This window comes from Dipodomys merriami, unplaced genomic scaffold (assembly GCF_024711535.1).
Source record: "Dipodomys merriami isolate MVZ:Mamm:240054 unplaced genomic scaffold, mDipMer1.0.p SCAF_456, whole genome shotgun sequence".
NCBI classification, from domain to species: Eukaryota; Metazoa; Chordata; class Mammalia; order Rodentia; family Heteromyidae; genus Dipodomys; species Dipodomys merriami.
The window spans coordinates 579807-597925 of record NW_027206020.1 but is presented as its reverse complement, the minus strand read 5'-3'; the positions used below and the strand labels follow the sequence as shown (position 1 = coordinate 597925).

At 66.1% G+C, this 18119-nt stretch overlaps 1 protein-coding gene across 1 annotated transcript in view; it reads right to left on the bottom strand.

Moving 5' to 3' along the window:
- LOC138808572 (collagen alpha-1(VI) chain) overlaps positions 1–18119 on the bottom strand; it is a 29330-nt gene extending 11211 nt beyond the window's left edge. Inside the window, exons 1-22 of the mRNA XM_069994853.1 lie at positions 17931–18119; positions 16595–16724; positions 11356–11556; positions 10736–10895; positions 9871–9999; positions 9744–9764; positions 9549–9569; positions 9078–9122; positions 8338–8391; positions 7942–7986; positions 7788–7814; positions 7207–7233; positions 7083–7127; positions 6789–6842; positions 6602–6664; positions 5698–5760; positions 5564–5617; positions 5440–5475; positions 4884–4946; positions 1776–1838; positions 704–766; positions 513–575 (exon numbers count right to left, since the gene is read on the bottom strand). Of these exons, the coding sequence (XP_069850954.1) occupies positions 513–575; positions 704–766; positions 1776–1838; positions 4884–4946; positions 5440–5475; positions 5564–5617; positions 5698–5760; positions 6602–6664; positions 6789–6842; positions 7083–7127; positions 7207–7233; positions 7788–7814; positions 7942–7986; positions 8338–8391; positions 9078–9122; positions 9549–9569; positions 9744–9764; positions 9871–9999; positions 10736–10895; positions 11356–11556; positions 16595–16724; positions 17931–18027 (1524 nt within the window). The 5' untranslated portion in view covers positions 18028–18119. The remainder of the gene's footprint in view (positions 1–512; positions 576–703; positions 767–1775; positions 1839–4883; positions 4947–5439; positions 5476–5563; positions 5618–5697; positions 5761–6601; positions 6665–6788; positions 6843–7082; positions 7128–7206; positions 7234–7787; positions 7815–7941; positions 7987–8337; positions 8392–9077; positions 9123–9548; positions 9570–9743; positions 9765–9870; positions 10000–10735; positions 10896–11355; positions 11557–16594; positions 16725–17930) is intronic.

Below are 18119 nucleotides of genomic sequence, written 5' to 3'. Positions count from 1 at the left end.
GGACAGCACAGGACAGCACAGGACAGCACAGGACACCCAGGACAGCACAGGACACCCAGGACAGCACAGGACAGCACAGGACAGCACAGGACACCCAGGACAGCACAGGACACCCAGGACAGCACAGGATAGCACAGGACAGCACAGGACACCCAGGACAGCACAGGACAGCACAGGATAGCACAGGACAGCCCAGGACAGCACAGGACAGCACAAGACAGCACAGGACAGCACAGGACAGCACAGGACAGCATAGGACACCCCCAAATGGTAGCACCCAGAGGTCCTTCCTGTCAGCTGCCCTGGGGGCTCATCTCTCCGGACTGAATCTCAAGTGGGAAAGACTGGCCAAGGTGCACCGTAGTTGGCTGCTGACTACACGCTGCCTGTGTGGTCACTAGACCCCCAAGGCAGCCCCTTCCCCCAAAGTTGGCTCAGGCCAGGGCCAGCCTTGCAGGGAGGGACCTCTGCTCGCCAGCATGGCCCAGCAGGCCCTGCTGCCACACACTTACCCGTTCACCCATCAGCCCCGGGTCTCCTGGGGGCCCGACAGGTCCTGGGGCGCCTCTGGGACCCTAAGGAGAGAGGAGTGGCAGCCAGCTCCCAGCGAAGGAGAGGGCTCAGCGCCCTCCGGGGACTGGGAGCGGCGCCCAGCGGCCCAGGGCAGCGCCCGGGGGATGGGACGTCCGGGGGCAGCACTCACCTCAGGCCCAGGGGGACCCTCGTCACCACGGTACCCCTTAGGTCCAACGGGGCCAGCCTCACCCTGAGGGACAGATGCATGGGCCCCGGGTTACCAGGGCAACCAGGAGCCAGGACTGCCGGCACTGGCGTGGTTGGACCAGGCCTGACGCCTGTCCTGTCCCCGTCTGGGCCTGCTCTTGGGCTCCCTCCATCGCCAGATGGGCCGCTGCGCCCGCACTGGCCTCGGTCTCCCACTGAAGCCCACTGGGATGCGCCGGGAACCAGTGCAGTGGGTGCTTCTTGCCCAGCGTTCCATCCTTCCCTACAGATACCAGGGAGGGGCTCTGCAGAGGCAGGACCCTGGCCAGCTGTCACCGGGACTCCCTGCCTGCCTGTGCTGCCTCGGACTCAGCCAGGCTGCAGCGGGCCTGGACCCCGGGTCCCAGCCCCAGGGGTGGGCCTCTGCCTCGTCCACGCCCACGGACGGGGCTCTTATGTGGGGCCCAGAACCTCACTTCCCCAGGGCCGCGCCCAGGGTGTGTCTACACACGTTTGACCTCACACCCGGCAGCACGCCCCTGGCCTCCTGTTGACAGCTGGGGCCATGGGGTCTGGCCCATCAGGTGGCTCAGGTACCACGTGGCCCCCTGCCACTGGCTCTGCGGGTCCATCCTGTGTCCCAGGAGGCCACGAGCTGGGAATGCAGACCCCACCTCAACAGCTGACCCGCATTTTAGCCTTGGCCAACTTGACTGTGTCCTGAGTCCTGTGTGGGCTGACAGGCTTTGGGTGCTGCTATAAGACAGTGGGCTGCCCACCCCAGACAGCGGGCTCCCTACCCCAGACAGCGGGCTCCCTACCCCAGACAGCGGGCTCCCTACCCCAGACAGTGGGCTCCCTACCCCAGACAGCGGGCTGCCCACCCCAGACAGCGGGCTGCCTACCCCAGACAGCGGGCTGCCCACCCCAGACAGCGGGCTGCCCACCCCAGACAGCGGGCTGCCCACCCCAGACAGCGGGCTGCCTACCCCAGACAGCGGGCTCCCTACCCCAGACAGTGGACTGCCCACCCCAGACAGCGGGCTGCCTACCGGGTCTCCCGGGACACCAACAGGACCTTCTCTTCCTTGGTCACCTTGGGGTCCAGCTTCACCCTGGGGAGAAGGCTCAGAGTCTCCGTCTGCTCCTGGGTGGGGCAGACGGCAGCCCTGAGGGCCTGGCAAACAGTCGCTGGACAGGAGCTGCTTGCCAGGCATGGACTGCAGTGGTGTGGTGGCTCAAGACAGGGCAGGGACACAGTCCACGTCAGCACTGACCGCTCCTCACCCCTTCCTTCTGACCGCCTTTCCCCCTCCTAGCCTTGCCATGTGTTTGCCAGGAAAGAGGTCTCTGGTGTGGCCATTGTGTGACCACCTCTGTTCTCCAGGGCTCCAGGGTGAGACGCCTTGGTCAAACCATCTCTGGCCTGTCCCCCATTTGGAGTTTTAATCTGACATTTTCACTCTTGAAACTGAAACAAAGAAATTCTTCCAAATAAGAACGTGAGGCTGTCCGCAGATTTCATGTAGTGGTCGGGAATGGCTGTGATTTAGAGAGGCCTGAAGTGTGAAGTGAGGGGCCCTGTCAGGCCAGCTTAGATCCTGTGCTCGTGGTGGCCTGCAGGCATCCCTGGGATCTAGATCCTGTGCTCGTGGTGGCATGTGTGTGTGGCCTGGGATCTAGATCCTGTGCTCGTGGTGGCCTGCAGGCATCCCTGGGATCTAGATCCTGTGCTCGTGGTGGCATGTGTGTGTGGCCTGGGATCTAGATCCTGTGCTCGTGGTGGCCTGCAGGCATCCCTGTGATCTAGATCCTGTGCGTGTGGTGGCCTGTGGGCGTGGCCTGGGATCTAGATCCTGTGCCCTCATGGTGGCCTGTGGGCGTCCCTGGGATCTAGACCCTGTGCTCGTGGTGGCCTGTGGGCGTCCCTGGGATCTAGATCCTGTGCTCGTGGTGGCCTGTGGGCATCCCTGGGATCTAGATCCTGTGCTCGTGGTGGCCTGCGGGCGTCCCTGGGATCTAGATCCTGTGCTCGTGGTGGCCTGCGGGTGTCCCTGGGATCTAGATCCTGTGCTCGTGGTGGCCTGTGGGCGTGGCCTGGGATCTAGATCCTGTGCCCTCATGGTGGCCTGTGGGCGTGGCCTGGGATCTAGATCCTGTGCTCATGGTGGCCTGCGGGCGTCCCTGGAATCTAGATCCTGTGATCTAGATCCTGTGCTCGAGGTGGCCTGCAGGTGTTCCTGGGATCTAGATCCTGTGCTCGTGGTGGCCTGCGGGCATCCGTGGGATCTAGATCCTGTACTCATGGTGACTCGTGGGTGTCCCTGGGATCTAGACCCTGTGATCTAGATCCTGTGCTCATGGTGGCCTGCGGGCATGCCTGTAATCTAGATCCTGTGCTCGTGGTGGCCTGTGGGTGTCCCTGTGATCTAGATCCTGTGCTCGTGGTGGCCTGTGGGTGAGGCCTGTAATCTAGATCCTGTGCTCGTGGTGGCCTGTGGGCGTCCCTGGGATCTAGATCCTGTGCTCGTGGTGGCCTGTGGGCGTCCCTGGGATCTAGATCCTGTGCTCATGGTGGCCTGTGGGCGTGGCCTGGGATCTAGATCCTGTGCTCATGGTGGCCTGTGGGCGTGGCCTGGGATCTAGATCCTGTGCTCGTGGTGGCCTGCGGGTGTCCCTGGGATCTAGATCCTGTGCTCGTGGTGGCCTGTGGGCGTCCCTGGGATCTAGATCCTATGCTCATGGTGGCCTGCAGGCATGCCTGTAATCTAGATCCTGTGCTCGTGGTGGCCTGTGGGTGAGGCCTGGGATCTAGATCCTGTGCTCGTGGTGGCCTGCGGGCGAAGCTTGAGAACAGAGCTGCTTGATAAAAGTTGGCATAGATGCTGTGGCCTCAGACACGTCACCCCTGTGGGGGACATTTTGGCCTCAGACACGTCACCCCTGTGGGGGACATTTTGGCCTCAGACACGTCACCCCTGTGGGGGACATTTTGGCCTCAGACAATTCACCCCTGTGGGTGACATTTTGGGGGTTGTTTCTCCCAGGAAAGGGGAAATGGAGGTGTGAGCCTCCCAGGACCCCTGGCTGCTTCTATTCAGATCCCTGGGTTCGGGAAGCAGGCTGCCAGGTGGGGGTGGGCAGGGTTGTGCAGACAGGGCTGCATGGTCCACAAGCAGAGGGAAGCAGAGAGCTGAACTCTGTGTGACCGTGGGATCTGACCCCTGACCTGTCCTGTCCCTGCAGGGCTGTGTGACCCTGGGTTCTGACCCCCTGACCTGTCCTGTCCCCACAGGGCTGTGACCTGGGATCTGACCCCTGGTCCACCCCCGCAGGGCTGTGTGACCTGGGATCTAATCCCTCACCTGTCCTGTCCCCACAGGGCTGTGTGACCTGGGATCTGACCCCTGACCTGTCCTGTCCCCGCAGGGCTGTGTGACCGTGGGATCTGACCCCTGACCTGTCCTGTCCCTGCAGGGCTGTGTGACCCTGGGTTCTGACCCCTGACCTGTCCTGTCCCCGCAGGGCTGTGACCTGGGATCTGACCCCTGGTCCACCCCCGCAGGGCTGTGTGACCTGGGATCTAATCCCTCACCTGTCCTGTCCCCACAGGGCTGTGTGACCTGGGATCTGACCCCTGACCTGTCCTGTCCCCGCAGGGCTGTGTGACTGTGGGATCTGACCCCTGACCTGTCCTGTCCCTGCAGGGCTGTGTGACCCTGGGTTCTGACCCCTGACCTGTCCTGTCCCCGCAGGGCTGTGACCTGGGATCTGACCCCTGGTCCACCCCCGCAGGGCTGTGTGACCTGGGATCTAATCCCTCACCTGTCCTGTCCCCGCAGGGCTGTGTGACCTGGGATCTGACCCCTGGTCCACCCCCGCAGGGCTGTGTGACCTGGGATCTAATCCCTGACCTGTCCTGTCCCCCGCAGGGCTGTGTGACCTGGGATCTGACCCCTCACCTGTCCTGTCCCTGCAGGGCTGTGTGACCCTGAGATCTGACCCCTGACCTGTCCTGTCCCCCGCAGGGCTGTGTGACCTGGGATCTGACCCCTGACCTGTCCTGTCCCCCTCAGGGCTATATGACCCTGGGATCTGACCCCTGACCTGTCCTGACCCCCGCAGGGCTGGTCAGGGTCTAGCCTCAGGCTGGGACTCACCGGCTCTCCCCGTGGCCCCCGCATGCCCGGTGTCCCCCGAGGTCCTCTCTCTCCAGGGCCGCCCTATGTGGAGATGGGTAGGTAAGAAGCAGACGCCACTTTGGGGTTTACCCCAGCCTGGGCCGCTCACAGCCTCCACCCAGTGGCAGCCTGGGCTGGCCTTCCTTCCAAGCCGCATCATTTCAGAGGCCAGCCTCCCTCGATCCACAGCCTCCACTGACTGAGGATTTGAGGCCAGGGCAGAACCACAGGGTGACAATCATTCCAAAGGCTGGTGTCTGCCTTCCCTGCTGGTGTCGGACCACCTGGCTGTGCGAGGCCCAGGCACTGTCAGGAGTGGGCCTGCGGGGTCCAGTCAGGAGTGGGCCTGCGGGGTCCAGTCAGGAGTGGGCCTGTGGTGTCCAGTCAGGAGTGGGCCTGTGGTGTCCAGTCAGGAGTGGGCCTGTGGGGTCCAGTCAGGAGTGGGCCTGCGGGCCAGGGGCCCATCAGGAATAGACCTGTGGGGTCAGGGTGGCCCTGGCGAGCGGTCCGGGGCAGGCTGCCGCCCACCACTCACCCGCTCTCCCGGGGCGCCGTCGGGACCAGCGTTGCCCTGGAAAGGGAGGAGCAGACGCCGCGTTAGTGTGCACGGCAGCACGCGCCCCGCCTTGGGAGTGAGGTGGAGGCTGGCGGGGGCTCACCTCGTCGCCGGCCTCTCCTTTCTCTCCGGGGGGCCCGGGCTCTCCGGGTTCGCCCTGGGGGAGGAAGGGCAGGGTGACCGGTCGGGTCTTTGGTTCCGGGCCCCGGCACCCCGGGACACCTTGCCCCGTCTCACCTCGTCTCCCGGTGGCCCCGAGTTTCCGGGTCTTCCAGCTTCCCCGTCTGCTCCGGCTTCCCCCTGGCAGGATGAGCGGGCACGCGTGCTCCCTGGGGGTAACCTCAGGCCTGCCCCGCTCCCCACAGCTAGGCCCACGAAGCCCCTGGTCTCCAAGGGCCCCGGGGACCCACCTGTGGCTGCACACCACCATTTGCATGCTCCAGTCCCCAAACCACCCGCCCCGCCTGCCGCACTCCAGCCTGGGCCGGGGTGACCTGTGGCTGGCGTCTTCCTTGGAACACGGGGCGGGGGCCCCCGACTCTCCCTCACCTCCCTTGCACCTCCTGTCTTCACCAGAATCCTCAGAGAAATGCAACTGAAACTCAACCCTAGGTGGGACTTAAAAGCTGTCCTGTGGCCGGGCGCTGCTGGCTCACGCCTGGCATCCTGCTACTCAGGAGGCTGAGATCTGAGGATCACGGTTCAAAGCTAACCTGGGCAGGAAAACCTGTGAGACTCTTATCTCCAATGAACCACAAAAAAAGGTAGAAGGGGAATTGTGGCTCAAGTGGTAAAGCCTTGTGGGAAAGAAGCTCAGGGACAGCGCCCAGGCCCGGGGTTCGAGCCCCAGGACTGGCACACACAAAATAAACGGAAACAAACCCCACCGCCCTCTGCTTTGCCTTCCTCCCACCAGCGTCTTGCTTACCCTCAAATTTCGCACAGATTCGGGGGGGGGGGGGCGGGGCTGTACCGCTGGGGACACACCAGTGCTCCAGGCCTGTCCATCCTGCTGCGGCTCTGACTGTCCACATGTCCACCAGCGTCACTTACCCCTGGGGCTCGGCTGGCAGAGCCGCGGCGGCAGGATGCCTGTCCCTGAGGATGACAATGCCCGGCCCAGCGGCCCCGGGCCCCTCACCTTTTCTCCTTTCAGTCCGAAGGAACCGGCGTCACCCTTAGGGCCAGGGGGTCCTTGAATGCCCTGGTGGGAAGACCCACGGCCACCGCGGTCACAGCGGGTCACGCCGATGTGCCCGTCAGGAGTCGTGTGCCTGGCCAGCACGCCGTGGCTGCCAGGCGTCGGGGACGGGGGCTTAGTGACTTACGTCAAATCCGGGTGAGCCCTTGCAGCCGGGCAGGCCTGGGTACCCCGTCTCCCCCTGAGGAGGAAAGCCAAGGCTGATGCGGGCAGGGGCGCCCCGGGGGCGGGGGGAACGGGGGTCAGCAGCCAGGACTCTGGGCCCTGCCCATCCACGCCCCTCCCGGGAAGCCCTCTGTCTAGGGTGACGGTCAGCCTGGGACTCACGGCATGGCGGGAGCTCCGAGTCACCCCCAGTCGCCCCCACCTGCGCGCCCCTGGCGAGCACGCGCCCGCCACCCCTTCTCCATCCCGGGCTCACCTTCATGCCGTCCACCCCGTCGATGCCACGCTTGCCCTTCTCGCCCTGGGGGCCAGAAACAAAGCGTCAGAGGAAGGACAGACGGTGCTGCTGGCCACGGGCGCGGCCGCTGAGGCCCACTCACCTTGTAGCCCTTGGGACCCCTGGAGCCCTGTGGAGACAAAGGGGTGTGAGGAGGGCCCTGCCCAGCAGGCGGGGGCAGGGACCCCACGTCCAGGGAGCCTGCCAGTGTGGGGCTCAGGAGCGGAGGGGGGGCCGGTGAGTGACAGGCGCTGCCCCCAGGCCCTGCTGACCCAGGCCCCCCTGAGATGGTGGCAGGGGGTGGGGTGGGGTGGGGGGAGGGGGCGGGGGGGTGGGGTGGGGGGAGGGGGCGGGGGGGTGGGGTGGGGTGGGGGGAGGGGGCAGGGGGGTGGGGTGGGGTGGGGGGAGGGGGCGGGGGGGGTGGGGTGGGGTGGGGGGAGGGGTCAGGGGGTGGGGTGGGGTGGGAGGAGGGGGCAGGGGGTGGGGTGGGGTGGGAGGAGGGGGCAGGGGGTGGGGTGGGGTGAGGGGGAGGGGGCGGGGGGGTGGGGTGGGGTGGGGGAGGGGGCGGGGCCTGCTGCCAGGGCCCCATGGGGAGCTGGCATGGAGCATCTCCCTGCACGGCTCTTGTGCTCGCTCTCGGCTCAGTGCCCAGAGGGAAATGTCGGGAAGCCAGGTCCTGCTCACCTTCTCCCCGCGGCTTCCCTTTTCTCCCTGAAAAGCAGACAGAAGGGGAAGAAGGGTCGTGGCTGTGCAGGGTCCCACACGCGGCCCCCCGTGGGCACAAACCGGGCCGGGTCTGCTGGGCCCCAGGGAGGCGCGGCGGGGGCCCCACACGCACCTTCATCCCCTGGTACCCGACGGGTCCTAGGTCCCCAGGCCGTCCCTGGAAGAGAGGAGGAGACAGTCAGACACCCAGACACCGGACAGCTGGCCCGGCCCACTCTGCGGCCAGGGCCTGCCCAGCGGGGCCCCAGGGCTCTGAGGGTCCCCAGGGTCACAGTGAGCTGGGGAGGGCCCAGAGAGCCTGGGGGAGGCGGGGGGGGATGAGCTAGGTACCCTGGGAGGGGGGAGGTCGGGGAGGAGGGGGGCCAGGGGTCAAGCGGAGGTCCTGGGAGTCCGCTGGCCTGCCCCTGGGGCCTGCCCTCCGTGCTGTCCACGGGCGGCCCCAGACCGCTGCCTGTCCTCTAAGCTCTCCCGAGTCTCCCACTGCGGCTTCTCCACTTCCGCTACTCACCGGTTCTCCAGCTTCTCCTTTCTCTCCAGGGAGACCTGGCTTTCCTCGCTCACCCTGGGGCACAGAATAGCTGGTCGGGGTGGTGCAGACTCTTTCCAGAAAGCAGGGGGGGGGAGTGGTGGAGGGGGCTAGCTTGTGCACACAGGGTCTTTGGGAAAAGTTCATCCTGTCCCCAAGTCCCCCTGGGCCCCATCACGGCCTGATCTCAGCTCTGGGAGCCCAGAGACCTTCAGTAGACCTCAGCCTCGGCCTCCCGGGCTGGACCCAGGCCTCGGCCTCCGGGGCTGGCCCCCCAGGCAGGACCCAGGCCCAATCTCCTCCCCCGTTTTGGGGGTTGAGGGGTGCCGGCTCTGCCACGTCCCAGGCTCTATCAGTACTCAGGCTCGGCCTCACTCACGGAAAGTCCCTCTGGGATCTGACCACTCTGAGGAACCAGCAAGCCCACGCTCCTGAGTAGCCTTCAGAGTGGAGATACAGACTGCTTTTACTGCTCAGGACCCGCAAGCCCCACTTCATCCACTTCCGGATCCTTCCGGAAGGCCAGGCCTCATCCACTTCCGGATCCTTCCAGAGGGCCTTTCCAGGGGCCAGGCGGGTGCCCACACCAGTGTGGCACTATCTGGACTCTCTCCCTGGACTCAGGGACCTGTCCAGCCTCTGCTGATAGCACAAGCTGCTTGGTGGAAGCTGTGTTCCAGGCGCTTCCACGGCACAGGAGCATGCTGGGACCGGCCACTCACCTCATACCCAGGGTCACCTCGGGGCCCTGGAGGTCCTCTGGCAGGCTGCAAGACAGACACGCGGGGCCATGAGCCCTGGACCCCCCCCCCGGCCTCCACACGGGGCGTCAGCCCAGACCCCCCCGGCCTCCACACGGGGCGTCAGCCCAGACCCCCCAGCCTCCACACGGGGCGTCAGCCCAGACCCCCCCAGCCTCCACACGGGGCGTCAGCCCAGAACCCCCGGCCTCCACACGGGGCGTCAGCCCAGACCCCCCCAGCCTCCACACGGGGCGTCAGCCCAGACCCCCCCCAGCCTCCACACGGGGCGTCAGCCCAGACCCCCCCAGCCTCCACACGGGGCGTCAGCCCAGACCCCCCCGGCCTCCACACGGGGCGTCAGCCCAGACCCCCCCAGCCTCCACACGGGGCGTCAGCCCAGACCCCCCAGCCTCCACACGGGGCGCGCTGAGCTGGGGAGGCCACACTGACCTGGCACTCGAAGGAGCAGCACTGTGGAGAGGAAGGAGGGCAGGAGACAGGTCAGAAAGTCAGCAGTGGAGACCGGTGTCCAGCCACACGCGAGCGTTCAGCACACGCGTGTGTCCGGGCACACGCCCCACCCAGGAGTTCTGGCCCTGTGGACCGGCACCCTGGCCGGGCAGCGGGGGGGGGGGGGGGTCTTACCACTTGCTCCACATTGTTTTTCTGAAATAGAACAGAACAAATGGGTTACCGCTGGTAGCCCACCCGGCGGCCTCCCCTGCCCTCCCGTCCCCTCCCTCCCTGCCCGGGCGTGGCCTGGGGCACTCACGATCATGTCCACGATCGTGTCGATGGTCTGGGTGATGACCTCCTCGGCCCCACGACTCTGCCCCCAGTCTGCTGCCGTGAAGTTACGCCGGTAGGTGTGGTCGGTGGCGATGATGCTCAGGCGTGGCTCCTGGGGTGTGGGCAGGAAGAGGGGGCGAGCTGGGTCCCTGTGGCCCCCAACAGGGCCCACGCCAAGGCAGGGCTGGGCCGGGGGTCCCAGGGCCAGCAGACACCCGGTGCCTTACTGGGAGGGGCCTGGGACCGTCCAGTACCAGGGCCCTAGTGGGCAGCAAGCCTGGAAACGGACATTGTGAGCCCCCAGGCTGGGGACAGGGACCCCTGGAGCCCTGAGGGGCTCGGGGGTGGGGGATGGGAGGGGGCTGGGGGCGGGGGATGGGAGGGGGCTGGGGGTGATGGGAGGGGGGCTGGGGGTGGGGACAGTGGGGGGTAGGGGATGGGAGGGGGGCTGGGGGCGTGGGATGGGAGGGGGGCTGGGGGGACGGGGGCAGGGGATGGGAGGGGGCTGGGGGCGGGGGATGGGAGGGGGCTGGGAATGGGGAAAGTGGGGGATAGGGGATGGGAGGGGGGCTGGGGAGGGGACAGTGGAGGGCAGGGGATGGGAGGGGGCCTGGGAGTGGGGAATGGGAGGGGGCTGGGGGTGTGGAATGGGAGGGGGCTGGGGTGGGGGATGGGAGGGAGGCTGGGGCAGAGGACAGGGGGGAGCAGGGGATGGGAGGGGGCTGGGGGTAGGGGATAGTGGGGGGTGGGGGATGGGGGATGAGGACTGGGGACGGGGTGGCCCCCCTCCCCTCTCCCCCTGTCCCCCTCCTCCCGTTCTAGGTGCCTAGGAGGGTGTGAAGTCTTACAAGGTGGTCGGGTGTGATGGCCACGGAGAAGACCTTGACGCCCAGGTGCTTGGCTTCATTCACTGCATCCTCCAGGCCCCCGCAGGGCTCCTTGTAGCCCTCCAGGGGGTGTCCGTCGGTCACCACGATCAGGTACTTGTTCTCCTTCAGGTGGGAGCCCCTGGGGGGCGGCTGGTGTGAGACCCCTCCCCACGTCTGGGAGCCCCGCCCAGCGGGAGGCAGGGAGGCCCGGGAGGGCCGCTGACTGGCTCTGAGGACGCCCTTCTGTCAGCTGCTTGGAACCAGAGCGTTTCCCTGAGCACCCTGATGATCTCTCTCCATCTCTGTGTTCTCTCTTGGGGTTCTGTCTCTGTCTCTGCCTCTCTATCTTTTCATCTGTGTCTCTGCAGAGGTTGGCCACAGTGGTGTAGCGATGCTGGGGTCACTGGTCTTGGGGACAGTGTCTGATGCACGGGTGGAAGGGGCAGGGGGAGGCCCCGGGGCTCCGGCCATGGCCCATGATCTAGCATGACACCCTCACCGGGACAGGACTCTGACTCTCCAGCCATCACCTGCTGCCCGGAAGCCCAGGGCCCAGAGGGACCCCAGTGGCCCCCAGCTGGCCCGCCATGGCCACTCACCCGATGAGCAGCTCCTCCAGCCCCTTCTTGATGGCGCAGTCCGTGTAGGTGCCCTTGCCGAAGTACGTGATGGCGTCCACGCTGGCCTTGAGCTCGTCCTGGCCGCCGGGCATGCGTGTGAGCCCACGGATGATCTCCACCTCGTCGCTGTAGTGCAGGGCCCCTGCGTTCCACACCAGGCTGCGGTCGCACCGGTAGTACCTGCAGCCAAAGCAGCGTGCTGGGGAGCTGGGCAGTAGACCCGAGGCCCGAAGGCAGCGGGCCGGAGAGTGAGGCCACAGGGGCCCTGTGGGCAGCAGGAGTGGGGTGTAGGGGATGCGCACTGTCCTCCTTAAGGTCCTGTGTGTCCCCATCTCCCGGGTGGCAGATGGCCCAGCCCTGGACAAGGCTGAGAAAGGTGGTCTCTGCCCGGAAGCTGCAGGTGGGTGTCAGGAGCAGCCTGGCACATCGGCATGGGTGCCTGGGATCTCTTGAGAGCACAGGTGTAGCGCCAAAGCCACGTGCGTGCCATGACCCCGGCTGGAGCCCCTGACCCTGCCACGGAGGGCAGAGCCACGGCCACGTGTGTGTCATGACCCTGGCTAGAGCCCCCGACCCTGCTACGGAGGGCAGAGCCATGGCCACGTGCCTGCCATGACCCCGGCTGGAGCCCCCAACCCTGCCACGGAGGTCAGAGCCATGGCCACGTGCCTGCCATGACCCCGGCTGGAGCCCCTGACCCTGCCACGGAGGGCAGAGCCATGGCCACGTGCCTGCCATGACCCCGGCTGGAGCCCCTGACCCTGGTACGGAGGGCAGAGCCACGGCCACGTGCCTGCCATGACCCCGGCTGGAGCCCCCAACCCTGCCATGGAGGGTAGAGCCACGGCCACGTGCGTGCCATGACCCCGGCTGGAGCCCCTGACCCTGCCACGGAGGGCAGAGCCACGGCCACGTGCCTGCCATGACCCCGGCTGGAGCCCCCAACCCTGCCACGGAGGGTAGAGCCACGGCCACGTGTGTGTCATGACCCCGGCTGGAGCCCCCGACCCTGCCACGGAGGGCAGAGGCAGGTGGAAGCAGTTGATGGCACCCAGGGTCTCTGGTGTGATCTGCGTAGCTCTGCCCCAGCCCCAGGGTTCTCCAAGGTTACTTTGCACTCTGGGGTGCTCTGGTCTCTGAGGTGCTCTGGTCTCTGGGGTGTCCTGCACTCTGGGATGGCCTGGACCCTGGGGTGCTCTGGACTCTGGGGTGCTCTGGTCTCTGAGGTGCTCTGGTCTCTGGGGTGTCCTGCACTCTGGGATGGCCTGGACCCTGGAGTGCTCTGGACTCTGGGGTGCTCTGGACCCTGGGGTGCTCTGGACTCTGGGGTATCCTGGACCCTGGGGTGCTCTGGACTCTGGGGTGCTCTGGACCCTGGGGTGCTCTGGACTCTGGGGTATCCTGGACCCTGGGGTGCTCTGGACTCTGGGGTATCCTGGACCCTGGGGTGCTCTGGACTCTGGGGTATCCTGGACTCTGGGGTGCTCTGGACTCTGGGGTGCTCTGGATTCTGGGGTATCCTGGACTCTGGGGTGCTCTGGATTCTGGGGTGCTCTGGACTCTGGGGTGTCCTGGACTCTGGGGTGCTCTGGACTCTGGGGTGTCCTGGACTCTGGGGTGCTCTGGACTCTGGGGTGTCCTGGACTCTGGGGTGTCCTGGACTCTGGGTGTCCTGGACTCTGGGGTGTTCTGGACTCTGGGGTGCTCTGGACTCTGGGGTGTTCTGGACTCTGGGGTGTCCTGGACTCTGGGGTGCTCTGGTCTCTGAGGTGCTCTGGTCTCTGGGGTGTCCTGGACTCTGGGGTGTCCTGGACTCTGGGGTGTCCTGGACTCTGGGGTGTCCTGGACTCTGGGATGCTCTGGACTCTGGGGTGCTCTGGACTCTGGAGTGTCCTACACTCTGGGATGGCCTGGACTCTGGGGTGTTCTGGACTCTGGGGTGTCCTGGACTCTGGGGTGCTCTGGACTCTGGGTGCTGTGGACTCTAGGGTGTTCTGGACTCTGGGGTGCTCTGGACTCTGGGGTGCTCTGGACTCTGGGGTGTCCTGGACTCTGGGGTGCTCTGGACTCTGGGGTGCTCTGGACTCTGGGGTGTTCTGGACTCTGGGGTGTCCTGGACTCTGGGGTGCTCTGGTCTCTGAGGTGCTCTGGTCTCTGGGGTGTCCTGGACTCTGGGGTGTCCTGGACTCTGGGGTGTCCTGGACTCTGGGGTGTCCTGGACTCTGGGATGCTCTGGACTCTGGGGTGCTCTGGACTCTGGAGTGTCCTACACTCTGGGATGGCCTGGACTCTGGGGTGTTCTGGACTCTGGGGTGTCCTGGACTCTGGGGTGCTCTGGACTCTGGGTGCTGTGGACTCTAGGGTGTTCTGGACTCTGGGGTGCTCTGGACTCTGGGGTGCTCTGGACTCTGGGGTGTCCTGGACTCTGGGGTGCTCTGCACTCTGGGTGCTCTGGACTCTGGGGTGTCCTGGATTCTGGGGTGTCCTGGACTCTGGGGTGCTCTGGATTCTGGGTGTTCTGGACTCTGGGGTATTCTGGACACTGGGGTGCTCTGGACTTTGGGGTGCTCTGGACTCTGGGTGGCCTACCCTTTTTAACCAGTACTGGGGCTTGAACTCTGGGCCTGGGAGCTGTCCCTGAGCTTCTTTTGCTCAAGGCTAGCGCTCTACCACTTGAGCCACAGCTCCATTTTCAGCCTTCTTTTTTCCTGCCTAGGTTTATTGGAGATCAGAGTCTCACCAACTTTCCTGCTCAGGATGGCTCTGAACCACAATCCTCACATCTCAGCCCCTGAGTAGCAAGGATTATAGGTATGAGCCGCTGGCTCCCGGCAGGGCCTGGGGACCTCTTAGGGAGACGCAGGACCTCGCGTGAGGGCCGCGGTGGGACCCCTCCTCCCTCCCAGCATGCTCCCCTCCTCCCTCCCAGCATGCTCCCCTCCTCCCTCCCAGCATGCTCCCCTCCTCCCTCCCAGCGTGCTCCCCTCCTCCCTCCCAGCGTGCTCCCCTCCTCCTCCCAGCGTGCTCCCTCCTCCTCCCAGCGTGCTCCCCTCCTCCCTCCCAGCATGCTCCCCTCCTCCTCCCAGCATGCTCCCCTTCTCCCTCCCAGCGTGCTCCCCTCCTCCTCCCAGCGTGCTCCCCTCCTCCCTCCCAGCGTGCTCCCCTCCTCCTCCCAGCGTGCTCCCCTCCTCCTCCCAGCGTGCTCCCCTCCTCCTCCCAGCATGCTCCCCTCCTCCTCCCAGCGTGCTCCCCTCCTCCTCCCAGCGTGCTCCCCTCCTCCTCCCAGCGTGCTCCCCTCCTCCTCCCAGCGTGCTCCCTCCTCCTCCCAGCGTGCTCCCTCCTCGCTCCCATGGACCCGGCATTCTACTGTGTTCAAGTCTGCAGTCTGTAAAGCCCCTGGGTTGGTAGTGGGAGTGAACAGCCCACGGTCTGGCATGTCCGTGGGCCCTGGGCCCTGGTAGGGTGGTCAACAGGAGCAGGGTGGGCCAAAGGAGGGGCTGGGCTGCTGGAAGGAGGGCTGGTTCCAGGCTGAGTGCACCCATGGGGCTCAGCCGGACACCGAAGGCCCTGGGTCCCGGCAGAGCTGCAAGCCCCGCTAGCGCTCCAAACCCTGCCTGCTTGGGGGGCTGTGACTGCCCGTCTGTCTGTCTGGGGGGCTGTGACTGCCTGTCTGTCTGGGGGGCTGTGACTGTCCATCTGTCTGGGGGCTGTGACTGCCCGTCTGTCTGGGGGGCTGTGACTGTCCATCTGTCTGGGGGCTGTGACTGTCCGTCTGTCTGGGGGCTGTGACTGTCCATCTGTCTGGGGGGCTGTGACTGCCCGTCTGTCTGGGGGGCTGTGACTGCCCGTCTGTCTGGGGGGCTGTGACTGTCCATCTGTCTGGGGGCTGTGACTGCCCGTCTGTCTGGGGGGCTGTGACTGCCCATCTGTCTGGCTGGGGGGCTGTGACTGTCTGTCTGTCTGGGGGGCTGTGACTGTCCATCTGTCTGTGGGGCTGTGACTGCCTGTCTGTCTTTCTGTCTGTGGGGCTGTGATTGCCTGTGTGTCTGTCTGTCTGTCTGGGGGGGGGCTGTGACTGCCTGTCTGTCTGGGGGCTGTGACTGCCTGTCTGTCTGTCTGTCTGGGGGCTGTGACTGTCCATCTGTCTGTGGGGCTGTGACTGCCTGCCTGTCTGTCTGTCTGTCTGTCTGTGGGGCTGTGACTGTCTGTCTGGGGGGCTTTGACTGTCCATCTGTCTGTGGGGCTGTGACTGTCCGTCTGTCTGTGGGGCTGTGACTGTCTGTCTGTCTGGGGGGCTGTGACTGTCTGTCTGTCTGTCTGGGGGGGCTGTGACTGCCTGTCTGTCTGTGGGGCTGTGACTGTCTGTCTGTCTGTGGGGCTGTGACTGTCTGTCTGTCTGTGGGGCTGTGACTGTCTGTCTGTCTGTCTGGGGGGGCTGTGACTCTCTGTCTGTCTGGGGGGCTGTGACCATCTGCCTGTCTGGGGGGGCTTTGACTGTCTGTCTGTGGGGCTGTGACTGTCTGTCTGTCTGTCTGGGGGGGCTGTGACTGTCTGTCTGTCTGTGGGGCTGTGACTGCCCGTCTGTCTGTCTGGGGAAGGCTGTGACCCTCTGTCTGTCTGTGGGGCTGTGACTGTCTGTCTGTCTGTCTGGGGGGGCTGTGACTGCCTGTCTGTCTGTGGGGCTGTGACTGTCCGTCTGTCTGGGGAAGGCTGTGACCCTCTGTCTGTCTGGGGGGGGGCTGTGACTGTCTGTCTGTCTGTGGGGCTGTGACTGTCTGTCTGTCTGGGGGGCTGTGACTGTCTGTCTGTCTGTCTGGGGGGGCTGTGACTGCCTGTCTGTCTGTGGGGCTGTGACTGTCTGTCTGTCTGTGGGGCTTTGACTGTCTGTCTGTGGGGCTGTGACTCTCCGTTTGTATGTCTGGGGGGCTGTGACTCTCCGTCTGTCTGTGGGGCTTTGACTGTCTGTCTGGGGGCTGTGACTGCCCATCTGTCTCTCTGTGGGGCTGTGACTGTCTGTCGGTGGTGGCGTCACACTCAGCATGGTGCCCTTGGTCCTCCGAGTCGTGAGGCGCACTGTGGCACTGACCTCACGCCCAGCCTCGCCCCTCGAGCTGGTAGATGCTGGGTGTACGGGTGGCGGGTCACGGGGCGGCTGCCCCACCCTGCCTGCGGACCAGCTGGGCTCAGGAGATGTGGGACAGGCCCTGTGCACCCCTACCTGTCTCTCAGGTTGTCGATGAAGCGCTTGGTGAAGGCCTTGACCTTGTCCACCAGGGCGCCGTAGGGCTTCAGCCTCAGGGCCACGCTCTCAGAGGTGTCCAGCACAAAGAACAGGTCCACAGGGCAGTCTGAGCCGAGGGGGACGTCCATGAGCCACACACTGCCCTCCTGGGCACAGGTCGACTGCAGCCACCCACCTGTGGAGTGCTCCCGTGTCCCCCCTCCCCACCGCGGAGTGCTCCCGTGTCCCCCCTCCCCACCGCGGGGTGCTCCCGTGTCCTCCCTCCCCACCGCGGAGTGCTCCCGTGTCCTCCCTCCCCACCACGGAGTGCTCCCGTGTCCCCCCTCCCCACCGCGGGGTGCTCCCGTGTCCCCCCTCCCCACCATGGAGTGCTCCTGTGTCCCCCTCCCCACCATGGAGTGCTCCCATGTCCTCCCCACCGCGGAGTGCTCCCATGTCCTCCCTCCCCACCGTGGAGTGCTCCCATGTCCTCCCTCCCCACTGCGGAGTGCTCCCATGTCCTCCCCACCGCGGAGTGCTCCCATGTCCTCCCTCCCCACCGCGGAGTGCTCCCGTGTCCTCCCTCCCCACCGTGGAGTGCTCCCGTGTCCCCCCTCCCCACCGTGGGGTGCTCCCGTGTCCCCCCTCCCCACCGTGGGGTGCTCTCGTGTCCTCCCTCCCCACCATGGGGTGCTCCCATGTTCTGCTCCCCACCATGGGGTGCTCCCATGTTCTGCTCCCCACCGTGGGGTGCTCCCATGTCCTTCCTCCCCACCGTGGAGTGCTCCCGTGTCCCCCCTCCCCACCGCGGGGTGCTCCCGTGTCCCCCTCCCCACCGTGGAGTGCTCCCATGTTCTGCTCCCCACCATGGGGTGCTCCCATGTTCTGCTCCCCACCGTGGGGTGCTCCCATGTCCTTCCTCCCCACCGTGGAGTGCTCCCGTGTCCCCCTCCCCACCGTGAAGTCCCCCTCTCCCGCAGAAGGTAAGGTGTCCCCCTGAGGGTCCCCTGCCTGGAGCTCGGAGGCCTGGCTGGCCTCTGAAGGGCAGGGGCTCTGGGAGCAGCTGCACAAGGCTGCTGTGGACGTGGCCCCGTTGGGTTTGGAGCCCCCGGAGCCCTGCCTTGGACCTGGTGCGCCAGGCCTCCCAGCCCCGCCGCTCTGCGCAGCCCTCTGCAGAGAGCAGAGAGGGGCTCCCCTCACCCCCACCCCGTCGAGGAAGGGGAGGCTGGCGGTGCCCAGGGCCAGCCCAGGGGAGCTGAGGGGGAGTGGAGGCCAGGCTGGGGCTCCTCAGCCCCCCGCAGGGGTTCCAGGGCCCCGGCCTCTCCCCACTCACCTTGGAAGGCGATGGGCTTTGCGGTCCCCACATCGTCCTGGGCGGCCGTCCAGCCGGCCTGCAGCAGCAGGGACAGCAGCGCAAGGCCGGGCCTCATGGTGCCTCGGGCCTGGGGTCAGCACACCGAGAGCGGGGTCGGGACGGCCGGGGACACAGAGTGAGAAGCCCTCTCCGCGGTGGTGGTTACAG